The sequence below is a fragment of the Sarcophilus harrisii genome, chromosome 4, assembly GCF_902635505.1.
Source record: "Sarcophilus harrisii chromosome 4, mSarHar1.11, whole genome shotgun sequence".
NCBI classification, from domain to species: Eukaryota; Metazoa; Chordata; class Mammalia; order Dasyuromorphia; family Dasyuridae; genus Sarcophilus; species Sarcophilus harrisii.
The window spans coordinates 235,923,398-235,951,142 of NC_045429.1; the positions used below are offsets into that span (position 1 = coordinate 235,923,398).

The window sequence follows — 27,745 nt, forward strand, 5'->3', positions numbered from 1 at the left end:
ATAAGTCTCTATTCCCCTATTTGGTCAGTGAAATGCAATAGATAAGGTGATGTATAGCTTCTTCAGCCACTATACTTTTTAATCTCTTCTTTGGGCAATGGAATATAGTCCAGGTCTTATCTAAAATCATGTGACTCCGGAGAAGCTGAAACTGAGGCCTTAAGGCTTCAATTAATTTACCTAACAGTCACTGATCAATATGTGCTTGATCTCTAAGTTCTTCACATTTTCCATACAACACCATGCAAAATTTGAAATTTTCAAGGGACCTCAATGGCTAGCATCCTTGAAAAGGGTTCTCCACTATAGGATCCCTGACAAATGGTCAGCCAGTTTCTGCTTAAAGACTAAATCAAATGATGAGATCCTGGATGGTGTTTTTGACAGAGAGAAGCAAAAGAATTAATCCCTGAGGGAAGCAGGGAGAAAGTAGTTATAGAGCATCAGTTTAGTTCCATGGTCCCATCTTCTGGGGAAGTGGTCCAGTCTGAAAAGTTATACCAAACTTTTGAGAATCACCCTCTGTAGGGATCTCAAGAAGTCTTACTTTGCCATGTCCTATTACAAATACCAATCATGTCCCTGAGGTTAAATTTTCCCTATAAAATCTACTTATAGACCATTCCATGGCTGCTGCCTTCCTTTGGGTTAGTCCACCAGGGCACTCTGCCTCTTGATGTCTTTCCTCTTCCCATTTCCCATGCTATATGGTATCCCTCCTAATTCCACTATGATTCCCAACCCCACTTCTCTAACTAACTCTTTTAGGATAAGTCCCTTTCAGGATTTAGCCTGCCAGCTAAGGACATGCCCCAACCTCATGGGGTACTCCCTTTCTACTGGGTAATTTTGAGGTCCACGAAGGAACTTGTCTTTCATATGCACTTCCACCATTCCTGGTGTCTGTTGTAAACTTTCAGTTTGTCTGTAACCTATTCCCTAAATAAATCCAGCTTTTGCCAAAGAGAATTCCCATTTAATTCACAATCTTCACATGATTGAACCCCAACTTTTGGTGCCTACTCTCATCTGATATCTACATCAACCAGATCATTTGGTCCTTGAACCACATTGATGTAGGGGAGACAGCAGTGACTCTGAAGCCCTTTAGACCTAAAAATGCTCGTCTGTCAATGACTGTAAAATATAATTCTATTTCTTCCCTTATTTTAGGGAAGATATGTTAGTGATCCTGATGTCCTTGTTCTAATAATTTGCCTGTCAATTTCAGTGTCTTCTGGCCTTAGAATAGTCCTACAAACATTACTAACTGTCAAATAGATAATCTGTTAGTCAGTAATTACCAAGTTCCTGAGATCTGGAAGCCATAAAATTAGCAAATATAATTTGTTGATCAGCAATTACCAAGTTCTTGAGAGACCACCCCTCAAATCTACTTGAAAGCCATAATTAGCAAATAACATGAAGCTCTGATCCAATTTTGTATAAATCTATCCCTATCCCCTTCTTTCGGATTCTTTGCTAATTTCTTTTGGAACTTAGCCTGCTTGTAATGGCTTTAAAATTACAAATAAACTTTGCCCCTTGATTCAAGACTGCAAATTCTTTTTAGACACCTTAGGACACCAATCTGTGACCCCAAACTTCTGGGGTCCCTCTTCCCAACCTCAACAACATCACAAGAACTATCTACCAATTCCCAAGGCAGCCTATTATCCTTTTGGACAGCTCTGACTCAGAGCCTAAAACTCTCAGGTTTTTTGTAAACCTTCATACATTGCTTCTGGTTCTGGGCTAAACAGTACAAATCTAATCATCCTTCCAGTTGTATTAAAACTGAGATTCTTTTTAACTGATCACCTTTTTATAAAAAAAAAAAAAATGGACATAGTGTAATGCCGGAGAAACTGAGCAAGACAGAGATTGAAGACCAATTCAATAGTTTATTAAATGGAGAGAGATACTGGGACCAAATGAATCTTGGTCCAACCCTCAAGTATCACAGGGCAAGCTTTTTATAACAAAAACAATGACATAATGGGGGAGGTACCTGGGTGGGGATAACCTAATGGTGGGGAGGCCCCTAGGATGACACAATAGAGAGAGATTACTGATATTCTAATGACATCTAAAATGGATAAACCTTTATCCTGTCAAACATTAAGAAGGAATGTCTATAACCTAAAGATATAAAACTTTTATCTTTTTCAGAGGGAAAGATTATAGCCTGGGGTTTTGGGGCAGAGCAAGGGAGGTAGACCTTTATCTCATTGAACATTAAGAGGGAAAGGTTATAACCTGAGGCAGAATAAATAGGACAATTGGAGAAACTGTGTCAGGACATTAAAAGGGAACTTTGGCACAACAATAGTAATTCTTTAGTACTTAATAACAACTAGCACTTGTATAGTGCTTCAAGATTTTCAGTGTTTTATCATTAAAACAATCCTGAGATGTAGGAGTATCCCTATTTTACTGTTGGAGAAATTCAAACAAAGAGATAAATGGTTTGCCCTGTCACACAGTTAGTAAGTGCCTGAGGCTGGGTTTGAATTCAGTCTTCCTGACTCCACACCCAGCAAGTACTCTTTCCACTGCACTGACTTTGGTAACTGGGTGATTATGTAATTATGGTATTTAAAACTTGAAGAGAATGCATAGGAAGCTATATTTTTTCCTAGGAAAAATTGTAATGAAATGACACCTTTTTTTCCCCAAGCTCTTGAGGTAGGCTTAATTACTACATTAACAAAAGGACTGCATCATATGGCAATTCCACTAACAACATAAGGGGTATCTCATGGTGTTGAACTGAATGATGATCTAGTGAAAATCTATACTAATTGTTATTTCAAGAATTTCTTGAGTAGCAAGTTTGCAATGACATTTGTGATTATTAAGGAAATAAAAACAAAATATCTACGTATTTCATCCAGAGCTTCTTTTTATTGTCCAGGGTGTTACGTTTCCTGCTATGCATGCTATGTGGTCCTCTTGGGCTCCTCCTCTTGAAAGAAGCAAACTTCTTAGTATTTCATATGCAGGTAAGATAATTACCACAGAACAATTGTGTACAATGAAGAGAGAGTTTCAGGCAGAGTTTTGAAAAATGCGAGGTTTTAAAGAATATGAAAAGAAGAGAAACCAGCAAAGGTTCTCAAAGAGAACCTATAGAATGCAGTGTCTTGGAAACTAAGAGAGGCAAAAATATTAAGGAGAAGTGGGCAACAATGCCAAATGAGGCAAAAAGATTGGATTTGGCATTTAATATCCATTAAAAAAATTATTTCTGACCTTTCAGAGAATGGTAACTTCATTCCATGTTTGGACTTTTGGTATCGCTCCTTTATTATTTCTCAAGGATTTACCATTGGTTCGGCAGACCTACCTACAAGTTGTTGGTTTTTTTCCATATTATATTGTGTTCATTTGAGTCAGAAGTTAAAAAGTATTATGATAATTTATTAAGTTGTTGTTAAAACCTCCACGTCAGACTTTAATCCTGAATAATAAGTTGATGTCCTTCATTTTAGAAGAACAAAATGACATCACTGTGTTAGACTTGAGATACATTGTGTTTGTGATCAGACCAATACAAATTTGGAATTCTCTGCCATAGATTGTGTAATGTCAGAGAAACTGAGGCAAGATAAAGGTTAGAGTTTTTAATATTTAGAGGGAGAGATCTGCTGGGGACAAAACAGGGTCCATGTTGATCCCAACAGGTTATATTGGACTCGTGTCTCAAAGCATCCAGCAGGGAGCTAGGGGTTCCAGGGATTCTTATAGGGCTTCAGCAATAAGGAAAACAAAGACAGAAGGGGTTTGAGTACTGGTGAGTGGGAATGGACCATTGGGGGTAAGGAAGGAACATAAATCCTGATAAGTTGGAGGCTAGGAGCCAGGATGTCTGGTTCAGAGGATTCCATCTAGGTATCTGACATAAGCCATCTGCAGTTTATGGCTCTTTGGAATGCTAGAGTAGGCAGGCCTCCCAGCCTTAATTATCTCTATCCTAATGGACAGGAAGGGGGGTTGCCATCAGGAAGATTGAGGCAGAACAATTAAAGGAAACTGCCATAACAATTGGATACAAACAGTCCACATAAACATTTGGAGTGACTTCTTTAAGTTTGCACATTTCACTTTTCCTTTGGGCTAATTCATTTCTGCTTTGCCCTTAGAGCACAGCACCTTCTCTGATGAGGGCATGTCATGCTGGGTGGTCTTGTGCTAAGTCTCCTATGTCATGCAATTGATTCTAAAGGTCATTAGAAATACCATGAGAGTCCTTGCATTGCTTCTTCTGATCACCTTGTAAGTGCTTGCCCTGTGTGAGTTCTCCATAAAATAGCTTTTTTGGGGCAAGCATATATTTGGTATTTGAACAATGTTGCTATAGGGTGTGACAGGAAAGACTAGTACCTCAGGGCTTCTCTCCACCTTTAATGTCCACCTAATTTACCTCTCACCTGTGGCTCCAAGAAACCATAACATACATAGCAACTACACCTCAGTAAACCATTTGGGTAGATGGTCTAAACCAGGTTGAAGGTAACGAAAGGATCTCAAACCCTATGGTGAGTTGGGGGGTGTCTACCCCAGGCATTTAATCATGAAAAATATGTGTATAACATAAAGTCAACATAAGCATCTTCTTAATGGAGTATTAAAGACTATACGTATTGGGGCAGCTCAATGGATAAAGCACCACCCCTGAAGTGAGGACAACCTAAGTTCAAATCTGGTCTCATACACTTAACACTTCCTAGCTACATGATCCTGGCCAAGTCATGTTGCCTTACGGGAAGAAAAAAAGACTATACATATTACTGAGTATTACCTTTGCAAAATAGATCATGTGCTAGAGCAGTAGGAAATTATGAATAAATGTGAAACAGAAATTCCAAATATATTATATACAGATTGAAAGATTTGTGTGAGATACTCTGCTAAGCACTAGGCACACAAATGCAAACAAGCAAGACAGTTTTTACTCACAAAGTGCTTACATTCAATTTGGGGAAGGTGACACTAGAAAGCAAAGGATTAGGAGGAGTTTTAAACTGCACATGGTAGCATAGAAAATGAAAGCTTAACTCTGAGAGTTGAAGAGACAGGAATTGAGTACAGCATTCTGGTGTCAGGGAACTAAAGATGATGTTCAGAAAATAGGTAGTATGGTGATCAAGGAGACTATAATTCAATAAAAGCAGTCACAATATGGGGAACTAGCCAAAAAGATAGACCTAAATGGACATAATAATGCCCTGAAGAGTAATTGTGACAGGGCCAAAAAATAAATCATGGAAACAATAATTTGATACACATACAAAATTTCAGGACCCATAGCTAAAGTAGTCTCAGTTTCCAGGGAGAAAAATATATCTTTAAAAATATACATTAGGAGTAGCTAGGTGGTATAGTAGATAGAGCACCAGCCCTGAAGTCAGGAGGAGTTGAGTTCAAATCTGGCCTCAGACACTTAATACTTCCTAGTTGTGTGAACCTGGGCAAGTCACTTAATTCCAATTGCCTAAGCAAAAAAAGAAAGAAAGAAAAAGGAAAAAAAAAATACATTAATTAAAAGGGGGAAAAAGGAAGTATGAACTGAGAACACAATTTTTTTTTTTAGAACACAATTTTAAAAACCAACAAATAAACACAAAATAGGAAATTTAGAAAACTAGAGAAGAAATAGATCAAAATGAAAAACTTTGAAAAGATTTAGAGGGGGCTGAGTGGGAGGGTGGGAGAGATTTTGGAACTCAAAATTTTTTAAAATGAATGTTGTTAATAAAATCTTTGAAAGACAATTAGAGATAGAGAACTTTCCGTTCTCTTAAGGTTTTAATCATGGTACTTTTTAACTTGTTTATTATTTACTTGTTAATTATTGAAATCATATAAATTCATCTCTAAACTTATTTTCTGTCAAGTCTCTTTATCCATTTTCTTAGTAGTTTTTGTTGAATAAAAGTTCTTTCTCCAATTCCTGATGTTTCTTAAGTTATTAAAGACCAAACTGCTTTATACATTAGTTTTACTTCATTGATCAGATTTTCTATTTTTAACATAATGCTAGATACTTTTGATAATTACTGCCTCATAATATAATTTATGTTTTAGTAAAACATCAAACTCCTTTATTTTTACTTTTTCTATTACTTTCTTAGATATATATATACCTATGTGTATATATAGATAGATATATCTATCTATATATATGCTCATAACTTTAAATATAATTGGATTAAACAACCCAATAAAATGAAAGTGACAAATCTAATAAAAAAAAAGACACATTTGGATTTTTACAAAAAACACACTTAAAAAGCAAACCATAATAACGAATAAAAAATGAACAACAAAATGGTATGCACAGTTTTATAGGCCTCTGGACATAGTTTCATATTTTTCTCTAGAACAGTTTGGATCAGTTCACAATTCCACCAATAGTGTTCCCTCCAGCACTTGTTGTTTTCTTTTTCTATCATGTTAACTAATGTTGATAGGTATGTGGTGACTCTCAGAGTTACTTTAATGTGCATTTTTCTAATCAATAGTGATTTAGAGCATTTTTTTCATGGAATTATTAATAGCTTTGGTTTCTTTTTCTGAAGATTTCATATCCTTTGATGATTTATCAATTGAAGAATAGCTCTTATTTTTATAAGTTTGGCTCACTTCTCTATATTCTTGAAAAATGAGGTCTTTATCAGAAAAATCTGATATAAAATTTTTTCCTGGTTTTCTGTTTTACTTCTAATTTTAATTGAATTAGTCTTATTTAGCATATAGGCTCTTAAATAAATACTTGCTGATTGATTGAATCCCTACCTTTGTTAAGAGTGATTAAAGGGTTTTCTGCATTTTTGATTGCTTGTTGACACCTTCAATCAATTTTGTTCTATCCTTTTTTGTTTAAATTGCTTTCATTGATAGTGCAGAAACAAAGCAAGAGATAGCTCTTACATTTTTTTTCTGCAGTGTGCTAATGTTTTTCTCAAACAGATGGCTTCTCCCAACTATGATCATTTATTCTTAACACACTGTAATGATTTTTTCTTGTCTAGGAGCTCAGCTTGGAACAGTCATCTCACTTCCACTGTCTGGAATAATTTGTTTCTATATGGATTGGACTTATGTCTTCTACTTTTTTGGTAAGTATATTGCAAACATAAATTTAAAAAAAATTTTTAATAGAGGAGATATGCATAGTGAATAAAAGGGTGGCTTTGGAATCCCAGTGCCTGAGTTCAGGTCCTGCCTCTTACCAAAAAAATAATGGACATGGACAAGTCACTTAATCTCTCGGTACCTTAGATAACTCTGATATTAGAAATTATAGATAGGTTGCAAATCTGTAGTGGTGGAGGAAGTTTTTATACCAAGAGTTCCCCATAAGGATGAATTAACAAGTCCAAACCTACTTCCCTTCACAGACAAATACAAAAAAAATTTTCGGTATATATTTAAAATAGATTATGTCAGAAACTTCTAATTTGGTAAAAATTTGACAATTACAATAGAAATTTCAACCCATGTAGCAAAATAACTACTACTGGTTAGCATCACTACTAGAGCTAAAACATTTTTTAAAATCTCATAAGTAACTTGTTTTTTAGGTTTTTGTAGAATATATTTCATGAAATTACTGGTGAAAAATTGTACCAGTTTTAAAACAAAGAGTGAGGAATAGAGGATAATTTCTAGGTGACTAGGTGGATAGTGGTACCTTTAACAGTAGTTGGGAAGTAAAAAGAGGGGAGTTTAGGGTGGGGGGAAGATAAGTTCAGTTTTGAATATGTTGTGTTTTAAGATTTCTGTGAATTATCCGTTTTGAGATTTGGTAGCTGGAGATGAGATTAGAGTTCAGCAGAAAGACCTGGACTGAAAAAGTAGATTTGAGAATCATCAACATAGAAATGTCTTTGCAGATGATATGATGGTATACTTAGAGAAACCTAGAGATTCTAAGAAAAAGCTATTAGAAATAATCCATAACTTTAGCAAAGTTGCAGTTATAAAATAAATCCCCATAAATCCTCAGCATTTTTAAACATCACCAACAAAATCCAACAGCAAGAGATACAAAGAGAAATTCCATTCAGAATAACTGTTGACAGCATAAAATATTTGGGAATCTATCTACCAAAGGAAAGTCAGGAATTATATGAGCTAAATTACAAAAAACTTTCCACACAAATAAAGTCAGACTTAAACAATTGAAAAAATATCAAGTGCTCCTGGATAGGTCGAGCAAATATAATAAAGATGACAATACTCCCTAAACTAATCTATTTATTTAGTGCTATACCAATCAGACTTCCAAGAAAATATTTTAATGATCTAGAAAAAATAACAACAAAATTCATATGGAATAATAAAAGGTCAAGAATCTCAAAAGAATTAATGAAAAAAAAAAATCAAATGAAGGTGGCCTAGCTGTACCTGATCTAAAACTATATTATAAAGCAGCAGTCACCAAAACCATTTGGTATTGGCTAAGAAATAGATTAGTTGATCAGTGGAATAGGTTAGGTTCACAAGACAGAATAGTCAACTATAGCAATTTAGTATTTGACAAACCCAAAGATCCTCACTTTTGGGATAAGAATTCATTATTTGACAAAAACTGCTGGGATAACTGGAAATTAGTATGGCAGAAATTAGGCATGGACCCACACTTAACACCATATACCAAGATAAGATCAAAATGGGTCCATGATTTAGACATAAAGAAGGAGATTATAAACAAATTGGAGGAACATAGGATAGTTTATCTCTCAGACTTGTGGAAGAGGAAGAAATTTGTGACTAAAGACAAACTAGAGACCATTATTGATCACAAAATAGAAAATTTTGATTACATCAAATTAAAAAGCTTCTGTACAAACAAAACTAATGTAAACAAGATTAGAAGGGAAGCAACAAACTGGGAAAACATCTTCACAGTTAAAGGTTCTGATAAAGGCCTCATTTCCAAAATATAGAGAGAGCTGACTCTAATTTATAAGAAACCAAGCCATTCTCCAATTGATAAATGGTCAAAGGATATGAACAGACAATTTTCAGATGATGAAATTGAAATCATTACCACTCATATGAAAGAGTGTTCCAAATCATTATTAATCAGAGAAATGCAAATTAAGACAACTCTGAGATACCACTACACACCTGTCAGATTGGCTAAGATGACAGGAAAAAATAATGATGAGTGTTGGAGGGGATGTGGGAAAACTGGGACACTGATACATTGTTGGTGGAGCTGTGAACGAATCCAACCATTCTGGAGAGCAATCTGGAATTATGCCCAAAAAGTTATCAAACTGTGCATACCCTTTGATCCAGCAGTGTTTCTACTGGGCTTATACCCCAAGGAGATACTAAAGAAGGGAAAGGGACCAGTATGTGCCAAAATGTTTGTGGCAGCCCTGTTTGTAGTGGCTAGAAGCTGGAAACTGAGCGGATGCCCATCAATTGGAGAATGGTTGGGTAAATTGTGGTATATGAATGTTATGGAATATTATTGTTCTGTAAGAAATGACCAGCAAGATGAATACAGAGAATCTTGGAAAGAATTACATGAACTGATGCTAAGTGAAATGAGCAGAACCAAGAGATCATTATATACGTCAACAACGATACTGTATGAAGATGTAATCTGATGGAAGTAGATTTCTTTGACAGAGACCTAATTCAGTTTCAATTGATCAATGATGGACAGAAGCAGCTACACCCAAAGAAAAAAACACTGGGAAATGAATGTAAACTGTTTGCATTTTTGTTTTTCTTCCCGGGTTATTTCTACCTTCTGAATCCAATTCTCCCTGTGCAACAAGAAAACTGTTTGGATCTGCACACATACATTGTATCTAGGACATACTAGGACATATTCAACATATATAGGACTGCTTGCCATCTAGGGGAGGGGGTGGAGGGTGGGAGGGAAAATAAATAAATAAATAAATAAATAAATAAATAAATGCTTCTCTTACAGAAACAAACAAACAAACAAAAAACATAGAAATGATCATTAAAACTAGGAGTTTTAATGTGGTGTGATTACCACATGAAAAGTATTGATGGAGAAGAAGCAAGGGCTCCAGGCAGAACCTTTGGGGACTCTCACTGTTTATATGCATGATGTAAATGAAAACCAGAAAAGACAGAGCAGTGGTCAGAAAGGTAGGAGGCAGTAGTATAAAAGGAGTAGTACCACAGAAGCTTAGGAAAAAAAAAAGAATCAAGAAGTTCATCATCATTGTTAAAATCTGCAAAGAAGTCCAATAGGATGAGGATTGTGAAAAAGCCATTAACTTTGGCAAAGAAGTGAATTAGAGTAACTTTGTAAAGAGTAGTCCCCTCCAAGGACAAAGTAAAAAGCCAGACTGCAAAAGTATTAAGGAGAATAAGAGGAAAGGAAATTGGAGGTACCCACTGAAATGACCTTCTCAAGGAGTTTAACTACAGAAGGGAGGAGAGCTATAGGACAAAAGCTAGCAGGGATAGATGGATCAAGGGAGGGACTTTTTCAGAATGGCAGAGATGTGGGACATGTTTTTTGAGTGGAAGAGAAGGAACACATAGACAAAAAGAGATCAAAGATTAATGAGAGAGTAAGGATGATAGAGGGCCAATCTCTTGGCACAGACAGGCTAAAATGGAATGACTTGTATACACAAGGAATGTAGAGGAATGTGCCGTAGAAAGAAAGGCCTTCTATTCATGTGAAACATGGGTGAAGAAGGGAATAATGACAGGAGCCATCGGAATGATGTAAAGTGAAGAGCAGAAGAGAAGAGAAAACTCTGCTAATGGCCTCATTTTTTTTTTTCAGTTAAACAGGATCCCAGTTGAGAAGGTGAGGATAGGAGTAGCCATGAAAAAGGGTGAAATTCTTTGTAAAAAACACTGTTGAGTGGGATAGTGAATCAATCAGGGAAATATAAAAAGGTTGCCTTGTTGCAGTGAAGCACTCAAGATTATATGGCATAAAGGGCAGTTAGGTGGCACAGTGGATAGAAGAATGACCCTGGAGTCAAGAAAAGTCAAATCCTGCCTCAACCACTTAACACTAGCTATATGACCCTGGGCAAATCACTTAACCCCAAATGCCTCAGGGGGCAGAGAAATTGATTATATGACATAATCTTATCCTGGACCCAGTTGACAGAATTTCATGATTTTCTCCAACTTCATTTAAAAAAGCAAAACCCAAAAGATTTAGAGATAGTATGGTTATTTTTTCAGGAAATCATTTTAGTTGACAGACTGTCCATCTAAGACATGTGCCTGGAAATGTCCCGTTTCTATAGCTATTGTAGGAAATGATACATTTCTAGAAATTAACTCATAAAGTGGCTGAGGGAAACATCTATGAAATACCATCTGTTTGGACACCCTGTGCTCAAGAATGAATTTTTTTAAAATGATATATTTATTATGTATGTAGCATTGGGAATAAAAATACCAAAATGAAATGGTTCCTGCCCTGAAGTTCACATTAATAAGGGTTTCATATTAATCGTTTCAGTGATTAATTGGTAATATTTTGTGAAATAAGTTGTTTTTTCGTTAAGTAAAATCTTTTTTATCCCTTTATACTATGTGTTTCAATATAAAAATTTATACATTTTCAACCTGCCTTTCAATTTTAAGGTGCTCTTGGAATACTTTGGTTCATTTTATGGATCTGGTTGGTTAGTGATACACCAGAAACTCACAAGACAATCTCTGTTTTGGAAAAGGAATACATTCTTTGTTCTCTGAAAGATCAGGTATGGACTTTTAGCACATTGTTATTTATCCATTCAAGAGAATAGCAAGGATCTGGCTTTGTGTTGACAAAGTTTGCATTAACATTTCTGCTAAAACTAACAAGCAGGTAAAATAAAGTTTTAAGTATGGTTTTATTGTTATATATCTATCTATATATATGTATATAGATATATATAAAGGCAGCTGTCATTCCATCAGAATCATACAAAATTATCTCTTTAAATCAAATCTAAAGTTTTGTAATAATAAAATCTTGGACAATTTTTGACTTAGAGATTCAAGAAATCTTAAAGGTGACCAAGTCCAACTTGCTTCCTTCTTATTGTTGAGGAAAACTAAGGCCCTGAAAGGAAAATTGATTGCTCAAAATCATTCAAGTAGTAAGTAGCAAAAACCTGATTCCAAAATCTAGCATACTCTACTGCCCCAGGCTATCTTTTTAAAATCAAAAGGTTTACTATAGAAATATTCCCTTTCTCTCTATCACTATAAATAGAAAATAAACTATTGCATAACTGAAAAGAAGCTTATTGACTAAATTCTAAATTTTTGTTCTTTTAAATTTCAATCTTAGATGATTGCCTGAAGTGTACTTATTTATGTTAGTGTTATTTAAATAAAAAGAGCACAGAAAGAATAAGAAATTTATCCCCTTTGAAAATTTATTTTTGAATTTCATTAACTTTGTAGCACTTATTTAACTTCTTGTTGTTAGACTATAGTTAAAAAAGGCTACCTTGATTAAAGAGGAAGAATACTTGTAAATATAAAATTTTTGTTATTTTTAACAAATCTATGACAAAAGTTACTGTTACAGGAGTCACCTGCTGGTATTTGCTAGGTATTTAATTCTGACTAGCAGAATAGATCCCTTCATGTTGAGAGGATGATAGCAATATAGGGAGACTGAGAGGCAGTTGTGTTCTCTGATTTCTCTCCTCTTCCCTCTTGCCTCCCGATTTATTTCATTCCCAATTCACAAGCAAACTCTGCATAAGTAAAGGCTGTTTTGCTACTCCTTCAAGTATGCTATGATTCACAGCTGTGAGGGCTTCCGGAGAACCAACTGCCCCTTAAGGGTACAGTTCCCTTTAACCCTTTACAGGCTTTCAGGATTTTGTACTTAGGCGTGGTCCTTAACAATTTACAAGTGTACTGCGCTCACTTTTTAGTATTATTTTGCTTTTTTGTTTCTTTTTCATTTATTCTTTATATATGGGTCAACAGACATTAAAACAATTCATTTGTACAAATACTTTAAAGTAAAAATTTTATGGGCAGTTAGATGGCATAATGGAAAGAGTAGCAGCCCTGGAGTCAGAAAAACTTGAGTTCAAATCCAGCCCCAGACACTTAACACTTTCTAGCTGTATGATCCTGAGCAAGTCACTTAATCCCAATTGACTCACCAAAAAAAAGAAAGAAAAAAATAATTTCCTCTTCCTTTCATTTTGAAGGGAGGAGATGAGCAAATGGAGAAAGAAGATAGAAAGAATAGGTACAAGTTTTTGAGAAAAATAAAAATATATGTAATACTTAAGGTTTTCAAATTGCTTTTCTTTTTTAAAAAAAATATTTTATTTTTCTTCCAAACACATGCAAAGATAGTTTTCAACATTCACCTTTGCAAAACCTTGTGTTCCAAATTTTTCTCCTCCTCTCCCCTATGTCCCTTCCCCAAAATAACAAGCAATCCCTTCTAGATTAAACATGTGCAATTCTTCTAAACATATTTCCATATTCGACATGCTGAGCAAGAAAAGTCATATCAAAAGGGAAAAAAACACAATAAAGGAAAAAAATAACAGAAACAACAAAAGGTAAAAATATTTTGTTATGCTCCATATTCAGTCTTCCTAATTCTCTCTCTGGATGTGAATGGCATTTTCCATCACAAGTCTATTGGAACTGCCTTGAATCACCACATTTTTGAAAAGAGCCAAGTCCATCACAATTGATTATTACATAATCTTGTTACTCTGTACGTTGTTCTCTTGGTTCTACTCAAATCCAAGCCTTTCTGAAATCTCCCTGATTATTATTTCTTATAAAACAATAATATTCTATTACATTCATATACCATAACTTATCCAGCTATTCCCCAATTGATGGGCATCTATGCCATTTCCAGTTCTTTTAAAATTGCTTTTCTTACAACAAACCCATGGTGTAGGTATTTGTAGGTATTTTCATCCCATTCTATAGCTAAAGAAACAGAAGGTTAAGTGACTTGTCCATAGTGACACAAAGTGTTGGAGAAAGGTTTTGAAATCAGATCTCTCCTGAGAGTTCCAACATTCTTTCTACTTTACCAGATTCCCTCTTTATAATTTATGTGAAGAAGACAAAAACCATTAACATTGTGAAACAAAGTGCAATTTTATGGATTTCATATATATATCACTGTGTTAAAAAGAGAGAAAAATGTTAATTTTTAGAAAAGTGTCTGAAATGATTCCTCAACAGATAAATAAATAGATATGAACAAGCAGTTCCCAAAGGAAGAAATCCAGGCTATCAATAAGAATATGAAAAAATGTTCCAAAGCTCTAATAAGTAGAAAAATGCACATTTAAACAATTCCAAGGTTCCATTTTATAACCTGTCATGTTGGAAAAGATGACAAAATGGGAAAATATTCATTTTTGGATCGACTGTTGGAAAATGGATATTAATGAACTGTTGGGTAGAAGTGAATTGGTCCAGCCACTCTGGAAAACAATTTGTAGGTATGCCCCAAAAGTAACAAAATGATGCATACCCTTTGATCCAGCAGTACCACTATTAGAACATACCTGAAAGAAATCATAGAAAGAGGAAAACAATCCATACATAAAAATATACATATTTATAGCTTTTTTGAAGAAAAAATGTTGAAAACTAAGAGATTGCCCACCTAAAGAAAGAATGACTAAATGAATTATGACATTAATGTAATGAAATAGTATTGTGCCACAAGAAATGACAAAGTGGTTTCAGAGAAAAATAAGATCAGTATGTTCTGATACAGAGTAATGTGAGCAGAATTAGGAAATAACTTAGACAATAACAACATTATAAAGAAAAACAACTTTGAAAGATACTTCATCAAATGTCCAATGATGATTCCAAAGGACTGATGATGACATATCCACACATTTCCTCACAGTGAGATGACAGATTCAAAAAGCAAAATGAAGCATACATTTTTAAACATAATCAATGTGGGAATTTATTTTGCTGGACTATGCATTTTTTTAATACAAGGTTTTCTATACCATTTTTTTTTCCAATAGTGTAGTTGTGGGGAAGGGCAAAGGAGACAGGAATAGGGCATCAAAAAGAAAGATCATTGAAGTATTTTTTTAAATAGAATAGAAAAAAAAACAAAAGGCCAGAAAGAAGTGATAAGTAGAACAGCTTTAAAAGTTACAGGTTAAATTTATAATATACTTGAAAGAAAAGCAAGCTATACTGAAGAGATTTGTAGTTTTTTTTCTCTTCTACTGTATATATGTGGAAATGTTCATTTTATTTGATGTTTGTTAAGTTTAAAGAGAAAAAATATTTTTAAATGTCTAAGAAAGAAAGGGAGAATATAAAATTTATCAATCACAACTTTGTCATGTGGAATTTGTCATGTGTTTAGTAATTCTTATTTTCTGAACTGTTTCATCAGCAATTTCTGCTTTTCTAATTCTTCATTTTTAGAGTCTTCATAGATAAACTTCCTGACTCTTTGAGTTTATTTCTATTCTTTAAAAAAAAAATAAATGTATTTATTTAAAACAAATTTAAAACAAAAAAGAGAAAATAGCAGAAAAAAACAATCATGTGCCCAGCAAAATATGAGAGGATTCAAAATATGTAACAATAAATTTATAGAAAGTATATGTAATAATAAAATACATTGTATTCAGAACTGTCCATTTTTTATTTGCTTCCTTGTAGGCTCTACTGTACACTTTTTACTTTATTCTTTTTTTTTTCCTCTTTCACTCTACTTTCTTCAAGCAGGTTACAATTAAATATAGATATATTTGTGTATATGTATGTGCATGTGTGTGTATGTATACTTATATGTATATATATTCATATGCATATACACATACCTGCATGTATATAATAGTTACCTATAATTATACATATATACATACATATATATTCACCTACATCTGTATAAGATTGTACTATGCTTGCTTGTCTGTTTCTCGGAGGGTAGATAACATCATCCTTTTTTAATCCAAGTCTTTCCATATTTTTTTTTAATCCATCAACTCATTATTTTTTCTTAATAAATTCTACTCCTAATCACTATTATTGTGTTTATGTGTATTTCTTGTTTCTTATCCCTGCTGACTCTTCTACTTTATTTCTACCTGCTAGCTTGTCTTTCTAGTACTTAAAACCTCCCCTCTTCCTCCATGATCCCTTATATGTTCTTCCATCGTCTTTATCCCTCTCTCTTTATCCCAATCCCCTTAATCTACACATTTTATCCCATTTCTGTTCATTTATATAACCTTCTATCCTAATCCCTCTCCCTTTTACTTCTTGATAAATTTTGAGGTTTTATACCCATCTAAATATATATTATTCCCTCTTTAACCCATTCACATTTATTGCCTTGGGCAGGTCACTTTCCATTTGGGGACCTCAGTTTCCTTATCTATAAAACAAAGAGGTTAAATAAACTAGACCACCTCTAAGGCCTCTTCTAGATCCAAATCTATGATTTGATGAAGTCAAGATTAGGAGAAACTAGGCTACAATTTCCTTCAAAATCAAAAGTCTTCAAATCTGTTTTTAATTCTTTGTCCTTTCTTTGTTAACAAACTGGACATTAAGTCCCATCCTTATAACCTCAATAGAAATAAATGCTGCTGATGGACAGAAGCAGCTACACCCAAAGAAAGAACACGGGGAAATGAATGTAAACTGTTTGCATTTTTGTTTTTCTTCCCGGGTTATTTTTACCTTCTGAATCCAATTCTCCCTGTGCAACAAGAGAACTGTTTGGTTCTGCACACATATATTGTATCTAAGATATGCTGCGATATATTCAATATATATATAGGACTGCTTGCCATTTAGGGGAGGGGGTGGAGGGAGAGAGGGGAAAAGTTGGAACAGAAGTGAGTGCACGGGACAATGTTGTAAAAAAAATTACCCTGGCATGGGTTCTGTCAATAAAAAGTTATTATAATAAAAAAACGTGTAAAATACTAAAGAAAAAAAATAAAATTTTAAATGTTGAAAAAAAAAAAGAAAGAAATGCTGCTATTGCTGATGGCTATTCTACTCTCAGTAAATTTATTTTTGTATTTTCAATTCAACAAAGTAGTCATTAAATACCTGCTATATGCAAGGTACTATGCTAGTTGCTATCATACAGGAACCATGATGATCTATCTGATCCTATAGACAGTTTTATATATTTTTTTTTTCCTGGGGGCTTCTAGATGGTACAGTCAATAGAGCACTGGCCCTGAAGCTAGGAAGACCTGAGTTTAAATCCAGATTCAGATACTTACTATTTTGTAGCTGTGTGACCCTGGGCAAGTCAATTAACCCCAAATGCCTTAGCAAAATAAAAATTCTGATGGCTGTTTTATAGAAACTTTTATAGGAGAATGAAGATCAGTTATGTATGAATATCATAAACGTCTTGTTTATTTTTGAAATTTTATAGGTAGAAATTGTTCTCTTTTTCTACTAGGGAGAACAGGCAGTGGGTTCTTTTGGAGGAAAGACTCAGAATTTTGTATATGTAGCTCTAACCCTAAGTTTCTGAGATTGGTAATAAAACTATTGCATCTTTTCTAAAGAAATTGGGATCACAATGGAGTTTACAAAGATGCTATAGAGATGACCTTATAGAGCCAAGATTTCTCAGTGTTTTTCTTTTAATTTGAACCACAGGTTCTTGGATTAGTTAAATTTTATTACAATCAAAAATTAGTCATATTATAAAGATTCCAAAATAGCTTATATCACATTTAATTAGTTAATGTATATTGATGATCAGTAAATTAATTTTCAGAATATCAGAATATGGTTGTATAAATTACTTTCTTCAGGTATTCTTGATTTAGATCTTAGACAAAGTTTCAGACATAAAAAAATAAATCTTTTTCTTAATCTTACCTGATTTTCTTTAGCTTACTGCACAGAAGTCAGTACCATGGATATCAATGCTGAAATCACTACCACTTTGGTCTATTGTTGTGGCACATTTTTCTTACAACTGGACTTTCTATACTTTATTAACATTGTTGCCTACATATATGAAAGAGATACTAAGATTTGATGCTCAAGAGGTAAGAGAAAAATAATCTAATTGATTTCTTATGCATTTTTGTAGCTATATTTATAGATACATATAACATTGTTATTTGTACATTTCTCTGAAATTTTTAAATATTGCAATTTCTGTTTTATTGGGGTTTATAGTATCTTTACTTAACACTCCCCACCTCTGTGGTCTTTCTACTTCCTTCTTAACTATTAAGCCTCCAACAACCATTTATTCTTTTATTTACAAGACACTGTGAGAGACATGAAGAAGTATAAGATAATAACACAAATCAAAATTACAAAAGATCATAAAATTTAAAGTTCAAAGGGACTTTTAAGATGTAGTCTACTCTCCCAACTTTACAAATAGAGAAACTAAGACTTAGAACTATAGACTACAGTAGAGCTAGGATTTAAATCCAAGTCATCTGATTCCAGATATCCTCTGTAGAATGTTGCCTGTCATTGCTATAATTTTTCCAGTTCTAAAGCCTCCCTTTCCACTCTTCCTCCCACTGTCAAATGTGGTCCTGTCTAGTACATATAGCTTAACAATGCCAAATATATGTGGAACCAGTTTAAAATGTTATGGAAGATTTTAATTTTTGATTTCGCATTAATTATGATAGAGAAAATTTCTGTTCAAGTATAACTTTAACTAGCTAACCTTCAAAGTCCCTTCCAGTTCTCAGATTCTGGGCGGGAGGGAGGAGAATGTAGCTATATCTGTTTGAAAAACTTGTCTACACTAAGGTACTGTTAGTATAGAAGTAGCCACTTTTGAATCACACAAGAACTAGAAAATTCATTCAGTCTAATTTGTTACAGTTTATCTGTGTATCAGGGTCATATAAAATAAATTTTGGTTATGTGGAAATCCAAATAAAAGGTATAACAAAATCATCTAAGGAAAATGGTAATGTTAGGCTTTTTTGATGTGTTGGTTGATTTTCCTGAACTACTTTTTTTCCCTTCTCTTTTTTTATTGTTTGTATATATTTCTATGGAATTAGCAGGGAGGAAATTCATTGGGAAATGTGAGTAATTTTTTAAAAATGTATCAATGAAAATATTTTTAAACATTCGGGTAAATTATATTATTCAGCATTCTCCTGAGCTACCAATCTAATAAGGATAAAGGGAGAGATTGGATTTTAATTTCATTGATAAAGGAGCTAATGGTAAAGAACTCTACCTGGTAACCTTTCAGAAAAGGAACTGAAGTTAATTATGAATGACCTCCTTTTGATAGAACCATCCTTGCTGCCTTCTTTTTGTTCAACACTTCTTTTTCTAGATTTTCACTAATAAGATGTTCTTAGAAGTTCAACCTCCAATGACTCATTATGATATGGTGTGACCGTGGGTTTCTAAAAGGCTGTGCTGGTGGAGTATGTACTCTGGCAGGTTTTTAGTGTGGTCCCAGAAATAGAATGAGTCTATTTTCCTAGCTAAGCACAGAAAGACATATCACCAATAGACTAAATAGTTGATAGAGAATTTTTCCTGGTGATGGCCACTTATAAATAAAGAACAATTTAGCATGTATTTCTAGAGAAGCCTAATTATATCAGTCTTAATTTTTTTGCTATTAATGAAGCAAGGAGAAAAGAGGAAGCTATAGCTACATAGAAATTTGGCACACAAATACTTAGAAAAAAAGAGAGTTGGCAAAATAGGTTTTATTGTATTCCTAATGGCAGACAAAACAAACAAACGAACAAAAATTATTTGTTAAGCAGCTTGTAGTTATGTGTATGTATAGTATATTACAAATTATATTAATTATATATTATATATTAATCATTATATATAATTATATATTAATTATATATATTTTGTATATATATAGCATATTATATTAATACAATATGTATAGACTCTCTACATATGTATAGTGTTACTCTTAGTTGCCTAAATCACTGAGAAGTTATGCGATTTGCTCAGGGTTATATAGCTAATGTGTGTCAAAGATGACTTGAATTTAAGTTTTCTTGGATTTACAGTCAGATTTATTTCTACTATACCCTATCTTCATACACACACAAAATACATTCTATTTTAAGAAATAAGAAGACTCGTTAATTGATATGGAAGTTATCCCTGTTTTGGCTGTTTGTATTCTGACCATCAATTGTCCTACCTAAGATTGGTTTTCATAAAAATCAAGAAGAAAAATAAAAAGATGTGACACACAACTGAAACAACTCAATTGTAGACCATTTAAACAAGTAATCAACAGTCAAAATTGGAAATGTTAATGAAGAAACAAAATTTATACCTATTGTAATAATTGTTTACAATAATTAACTAGTACAAATTGATTACCACAGCAAAGAGACTGAAAGAGTAAAGAAGGAACCTCCTTAGGCAGCAGACATCTGATTTACTTGCCAGATAGATAAGAGATAACCGCCAAAGGTAACACAAGATTAGATTATAGACTCATTTGAAAAATCTTATTAAGAATGATGGATGAAGAGAACATTGTACACAGCAACAACAAGATTATGAAGGTGGCTCTTTTCAAAAATGACATGATTCAGGCCAATACCAATAGACTTGTTATGGAGAGGGCCATCTGCATCCAGAAAGAGATCCTACAGGGACTGAATGTGGATCTTACCATAGTTTTTCACTTTTTTTGTTGTTGTTTTCTTGCTTTTTGTCTCCTTTATGTTTTTTATCTGATTTTTCTTGTGCAGCATGATAAATGTGGAAATATATCTAGAAGAATTGCACATGTTTAACATAGATTACTTACTGTCTAGGGTAAGGAGAGAAGGGATGGAGAAAAATTTGGAACATAAGGCTTTACAAGGGTGAATGTTGAAAACTATCTTTGAATATATTTTGAAAATAAAAAGCTATTATTTTTTAAAATTTAAAAAAAAGGATGGAAAGCAATATTGTTTTTAATAGTATTTTGTTTTTCTAAACACATGCATTTACCTTTGCAAAACCTTGTATTCCACTCTCCCTCTCCAAGACAACATATTTCCATATTCATCATGCTGTGCAAGAAAAATCATATCAAAAGTGGAAAAACCATAAAAAAGAAAAAAACTACAATAATAACAACCAAAAAAAAGTGAAAATATTATGATTTGATCCACATTCAGTCTCTGTAGTTCTCTTTCTGGAAGCAAATGGCACTTTCCATCTCAAATCTATTGGAATTGCCTTGAATCACCTCATTGTTGAAAAGAGCCAGGTCCATCACAGTTGATTATTGCATAATCTTGTTGTTACTGTTTACAATATTTGCTTGTTACTGCTAACTTTATTTAGAATCAATTCATGTAAGTCTTTTCAAGCTTTTCTGAAATCAGCCTACTCATAATTTCTTACAGAACAATAATAATCCATTACCTTCATATATCCTCACTTATTCAGCCATTCCTCAACTGATGGGCATCCTGTCAATTTCCTTGCTGTTACAAAAAGGACTGAAGAGCAATATTGTTTCAGAAAACAAAGAAGAAATGGAAAGAAACCATTTTTGCAAAAACTTTTAAGCAAGTCACACTAAGGGCATTTAAGAATGGAAATGGAAAAACAACTAACAGATTAAAAATTAAGATAATACTAAAATATAGGGAAAAAAACTCAGTTTTTGCTAATGCAGAAAAGAGAAGGGGTGAGGATGAGGCTGAGAAAACATCATTTGACTACCTGATTATTTACCTATTTTCATATTTATTCAAAATATTTAGGTGAGTGATCTGTACATGAATCGAGGGTTTCCATGATGAATTATTAGAAACAACAGGCCTCCATCAGTAGTAGTGAACATCTTTAACATTTCATAATCGACTAAAAGATGTAGCATATAAGATGCTTATTGGTTTGTTGATTATGAAAAATTGTTTGCCTCAGTAGAACAAAACATCACCTTATGGTCTCGTTTTCAATGAAGTGTCTTCTATTCAAAGGTTAAAAACACCACGATTCCTTGAAAAATACAACAGAAATGATCCTGCTCATCAAAAGTATTTTGCCATTGTGATAGAGGAGAGTCAGCACAAATCCCCAGTTGAAGAAAGATTCCTTGTGATTGATAAGGTTTTTTTTCAGATATGTCTATTGTAGAAAACATGCTTATTGAATCAAAGCCTTCTGGGAAAGATCTCCAAAAAAAGTGTTTTGTCCTGATTATATACACAGAAAAGACTATTGAATGAAGAATTTTTATTGCCCAAATTACAATGTACATTTAATGGACAGTAAGTTGGATCCAGATTTGAACAGGAAGATGATAGCTGACTGGATTGCTTTAAAGAAACTGCAGTTTGCTGATGAAACAATGCTTCTCATGAAAAGAGTATCTTTTTAATATCAAGAGTTTATGTGTTATGACAGCAAAACATGAAATGTATCACCATTTCTGAAGAATTAAACATGAGCACCACCAAAGGCAGTGGAAGAATATAAGAATATAAACAGGATACAATATATATCCAATAAAGAATTTCAAAGAAGAACAATAAAAGATGTCATCATGGAATTGCATGATAGAAAAAAATCAAAGAATTTTCTTACCTGGCAAAAACTGCTTCCAGTTTTGTACCTCTACAGAAGATAGACTCTGGATTTAAATATCACTGTGCTTTAGTTTTTTAATTGCCATTATTATTATTATGCTTTTTTTTCAGAATGGACTTTTATCTGCACTACCTTATTTTGGATGTTGGATTTGTATGCTCTTGTCTGGTCAAGCAGCTGACTACTTAAGAGTAACATGGAAATTTTCAACTGTATGGGTCCGTAGAGTATTTAGTTTAATAGGTAGGTACAGTAGTGGTTGTTATTATTGTTGTTTTTAAGATCGAACAGTGTATTTTGAAGCAAAAATAATGGGTTATGTTGGTCATTTCTTTCATTTCCATACAAAATATTTTATGTGCATTTTTGTAAAATGATATCTGTGTATTTCCTAAATTTATAAACGATTATACTATGATATTCTTTACAAATCTAGGCAATTTCTTTAACAATGTTAACATTGGCCCCTATGTTTTATAAACAAGGTCCAGCATTTTGGATTTATGTTTACATTATATTGCATTTTGTCTTGGTTTTGAGGAACGAATGTTTAAGATGGAAACACTATTTATTATATCTATGAGTCCCCTTATGGAGAAAATGGGGGACTTTGCTGGAACAGTATTTACTGTATGTCACTGTCTGATTTAGCCTTCAATCCCAGTTTTCATAAATGTCATGTCTTAAACCTCCTAGAGCAAAGAATTTTTTATTATATTTTTGAAGATCTCCAAGCATGAAAATTCTACCATCTCTATTCCCATATATAATTTTAGTAACTCTATTCTGGGTGGTTTTAGCTCTTTTTAACAATCAAGAATTTTTTTCCATAAAATTAAAGACCCTTCTATAATCTTATTTTGTTATATTTTGTCCTTTAAGAACATGGAAAATAGCTTGTCAGCATCCTCTTTATAAAAAAAAGATCTTTTATCTGTATTTACTATTTTCTATTTTTATTTAAATAATACTAAATGCCCATATTGACTTTTGAATTGCACGTGTTTATAAATAGTCAGTTTTGTGTATTAGCTTTTCCTAATGCATAAAAGTTTGTAATTTGATTTTATTACTTTGTATTTATGAATTTAAAATTATCACAAGAAAAATAGCTTATTACTTTGTAGTTTGCTGGATTCCATATTTTCTCCCCGAAATTTTTACCTCTGCATTTCATGATATTTTAGTTTCTTCATATCTAGATACATCATTTAATATTGAACATTTAATATGGCCCAGCAACATTAAAGGAATCTCTAAAGATGGGCAAACTTATGAGTTTTGGAAGGAGAATGTAGTACAATGTTTCTGCACTAGGGGGAAGTAGCACCATGGTTCAGAATTACATGTGGGTCACACTACTGTATGCAGTTCTTTCTTAATATTTTTGCTTTCTCTTTTTTGTAAAAAAAATAAATAAATAACTCCAGGAATGATTGGGCCAGCAGTATTCCTAGTAGCAGCTGGATTCATTGGCTGTGATTATTATTTGGCAATTGCCTTCCTAACCATATCCACAACATTAGGAGGTTTTTGTACTTCTGGGTTTAGCATCAATCATCTGGATATTGCACCTTCGTAAGTACTAATATGAAGATCATATTAAATTTCTTAAACATTAAATTTCTTAATGATTTCTTAAATCATTGAATTTCTTGGGATCAGTTTATATGGAGATAGCATGAAATGTGAAATAGTTTAAATTCTAAATTGGAGATGACCAAGTGGTGTCAAAATTGTCTTCTGATGCTAGTTATGTGATTTTAGTCACCTAACTTCTTGTACCTTTATTTTTTCCTCTCTCAAATGAGGATAATAGAAAACATCTGATAAAATGTATTTTTTTAAAATGTAAATCAATTCATCAGTTTTTGAAAGAAAAAAGGAGGAACAAAGATCCTCCTTAGAATGGACTTCCTTAGATGGACTGAAGCAATTGTCCACCTCAAAAAAATGTATTCCTACCAATGTGTTCTTTTAAGGAGAGAGGGAAAAAAAAATGTCTAATAATAGTAAATTCTTAAGTACAATAATCTAATTAGTAGATAATACAGATTTCTTTTCTTCATTTTATAGATGAGGAAATGGAAGCTTAAAGAGTTTCGGTGACTTCCCCAGGTTCACAGCAGTGGTGTGATAGCCAGGAATCTAAGCTAGGCACCTTATTATAAGTCTAGTGCTCTTTCCATTACACTCCCTTGACTGCCATTATTTTCTGTAGATCTTTTATTTAGACTAAACATTTCCCTTCTAGATATGCTTCACTTTGTCACAGTCTTGTCCTAAAATGTGTCATACAGAATACAATATTTCAAATGTGGTCTAATCAAAGACAATATAATAAGTTGACTGTCTTCTCATTTCTAGACATCTTTTATATTAATATAGCTTAGGATCACAGTATTTTTAGATACCAAATCACAATGTTGATTAATAATGCATTTGTAATTTACTTGGATTCCTAGGTAATTTTTATTTTCTAGAAATTGTCCCTGTCCTTATACTTGGGAACTTATCTATCAGCTTTAAGTTTCCTTTTACATTCTTACTTCACAATTCATCAGCTTCTTCCACATCTCTGCCCTCAGCTTCACTCTACCTCAGTGTGGGATGTTCCCTGGTTCATGACAAATTTATTTGAGCTAATTATAAATGGGTCCCCAGTGATAGACTATAAAATATATATTCGTCTCCATTTGATTCTGTCCCACTCCCTTCAACAGCTCTTCCAAACCTCACTTCTAGTCCCCATAATTATAGCTGATAGCTGACATTTAAGTAGTACCTTAATGTTCACAAAATACTTTAAGCACATTATTTTATGTGCTTAAAGCTTATGTACTTAAAGCACTCCCCTTTATAGGTACAATTATATATTATTATCACTATATAGGTGAGGAAACTGAGGCTGAGAAAAATATATAACTTAGCCAAAATCTTACAGCTAGCAAGTGATCAATATCATGATTTTGAAATCCAGAAGTCCAGAATTTTTTCTATTATACCATGCTGCCCTCAATGCCTCTTCCACCTATCTTGTTATCAATAGACCTTACCTCTTAGTATATTGAAAAAAAAAAAAAAATAGAGGCCATTATTTTCTCCCAACTAAGTCCCTCTACTTCTTCACTTATTTGTTATTCTTTTATCTGAGGAAAATCAATCACCTTTTTCTTTAGTAGTGAAAATTGTTCTACCCATGCTCTCAATTTCTTAATGGCTCTTTCTTGCAGGAACTTGCCCCACTGAATATTCTGAATATTCCTTCTTCCACATCTAACTATCTATCTACTCTTTTCCCATTCCATCTCATTCTTCTCTTAATCTTGGTCATCCCATCATCTAAATGCTCAGCATGTACTTTTTCAGAACTTACTCACTTACAAATCTCTTAGAAATGGATCCTTATCCCTAATACCTGGCATATAATAGGGGCATCTAGTGGATAGTGTATCAGACTTGAGTCAGAAAGACCTGTATTTAATCATCTCTCAGATAATCACTGTCTTCATGATCTCTCTAAGCCTCAGTTTTCCCATCTATGAATTGGAGAGAAGAATAATACCCACCCTAACAGATTGTTGTGAGGATCAAATGAGATAACATATGTAAAGTACCTTGCAAATATTATATATATGCATTATATAAATGGTAAGATTGGTAGATATGTAATAATTGCTTATTAATTGACCACTTGATTGTACTGGATTGTTGCCCTACCACTGCATTAAAATTGCTTTCTCCAAGGATATCAATAATTTTTTAAGAGAGGCTTTTTTTTTAAATGCTTATTTGGGGGGCAGCTCGGTGACCCAGTGGATAGAGCACCAGCCCTGAAGTCAGGAGGATCTGAGTTCAAATGTGATCTCAGACACTTAACACATCCTAGTTGTATGACCCTGGGCAAGTCATTTAACCCCAATTGCCTCAGCCAAAAAAAAAAAAAAAAAGGTTATTTTGGTTGAGGTCAGGATTTTAAATTTACACTTTTTATCTTATTTATTTATTTTTGCTGAGGCTATTGGGGTTAAGTGACTTGTCCAAGATCACACAGTCAGGAAAGGCCTCATGCAAGAGGTAATGCCTCATGCAAGAGGTAACACCTCATGCAAGAGGTAACACTTGAAGAGAACTAGTAATTCCAAGGTGTATCACTGAAAAGAGAGAGCATTCCAAGCCTAGGACACAGATGATAAACATGGAATGCTATAAGTGGGACACAAGGAGTTCATTTTGGTCAGAATATAAGAGTAAATGAGGAATAATGATATAAAAATCAGTCTAGACAGAGAAATTTATGCCAAATTATGAGACTATAATCCCAAATAGTTGTTTGTATTTTATCTTAGAAGCAATAGAGATTCACTGAAGCTTTTTAAACAGAAAAATGACACAATCAGACCTATGTTTTAGAAATATTATTTTGGCAGGGCACAGATTGGAAAGGAGACAGAAACTGGAATCTAACAATAGATCAAAAGTGGTAATGAGGCTCTAAATTAGGGTGGTTAGTTATGTGAATGTAAAGAATGGGACACATGAGAAATGTGAGGGTATACAAATGATAACATGTGCCTAGTCTATCTACCTAGAGAAAGGGAAGTAATGTTTCATTATCTGGGTCATTACACTGATCTGAATCCTCATGATTGCAGTGTTGTTTTCCTTTATAATAATATAATAATTATTATGGCCACAATAATGTGGCCATTGGCTCTGTTTTACTTCTTTTTTCCAATGTTTCATATAAATCTTCCCAAGTTTCTTTGAATTCATATTTATCATGTCTTATAGTGCCATTTCCTATTGTATTTATGGAGCACAATCTGTTTGGTTCCTCTCAAATTGATGGACACTCACTTTGCTTCCAGTTTTTGGCTACTAGAAAAGTGTTATCAATATTTTGTCACATATAGTATCTTTCTGTCATTCTAAAAGTCTTTCAGATTTATTTTTCTCTATAATGTCATTACGTAAAAGGATTTCTTGGTTCTGTTCACTCTGCATAGTTCTCTTAAAGAATTTATTTATTAAAACAAAAAATCTTAGTAAAGGTAATATATTTGAATCTAAAATTAAAGTATTAAAGTAGCCTCTGACGAGAATAATAAATTATGCATTTTCTTTTAATATAAGGAGTTCTAAAGAAACAGGGACAGTAGCACAAATGCAGCTGTAT

General features: G+C 33.3%; 1 protein-coding gene across 1 annotated transcript in view; it reads left to right on the plus strand.

Moving 5' to 3' along the window:
* The window catches only part of SLC17A5 (solute carrier family 17 member 5), a 63,714-nt gene that overhangs the window by 19,752 nt on the left and 16,217 nt on the right, over positions 1-27,745 (plus strand). Inside the window, exons 4-9 of the mRNA XM_031964623.1 lie at positions 2,918-3,005; positions 7,038-7,124; positions 11,626-11,744; positions 17,886-18,044; positions 22,677-22,809; positions 23,997-24,144. Of these exons, the coding sequence (XP_031820483.1) occupies positions 2,918-3,005; positions 7,038-7,124; positions 11,626-11,744; positions 17,886-18,044; positions 22,677-22,809; positions 23,997-24,144 (734 nt within the window). The remainder of the gene's footprint in view (positions 1-2,917; positions 3,006-7,037; positions 7,125-11,625; positions 11,745-17,885; positions 18,045-22,676; positions 22,810-23,996; positions 24,145-27,745) is intronic.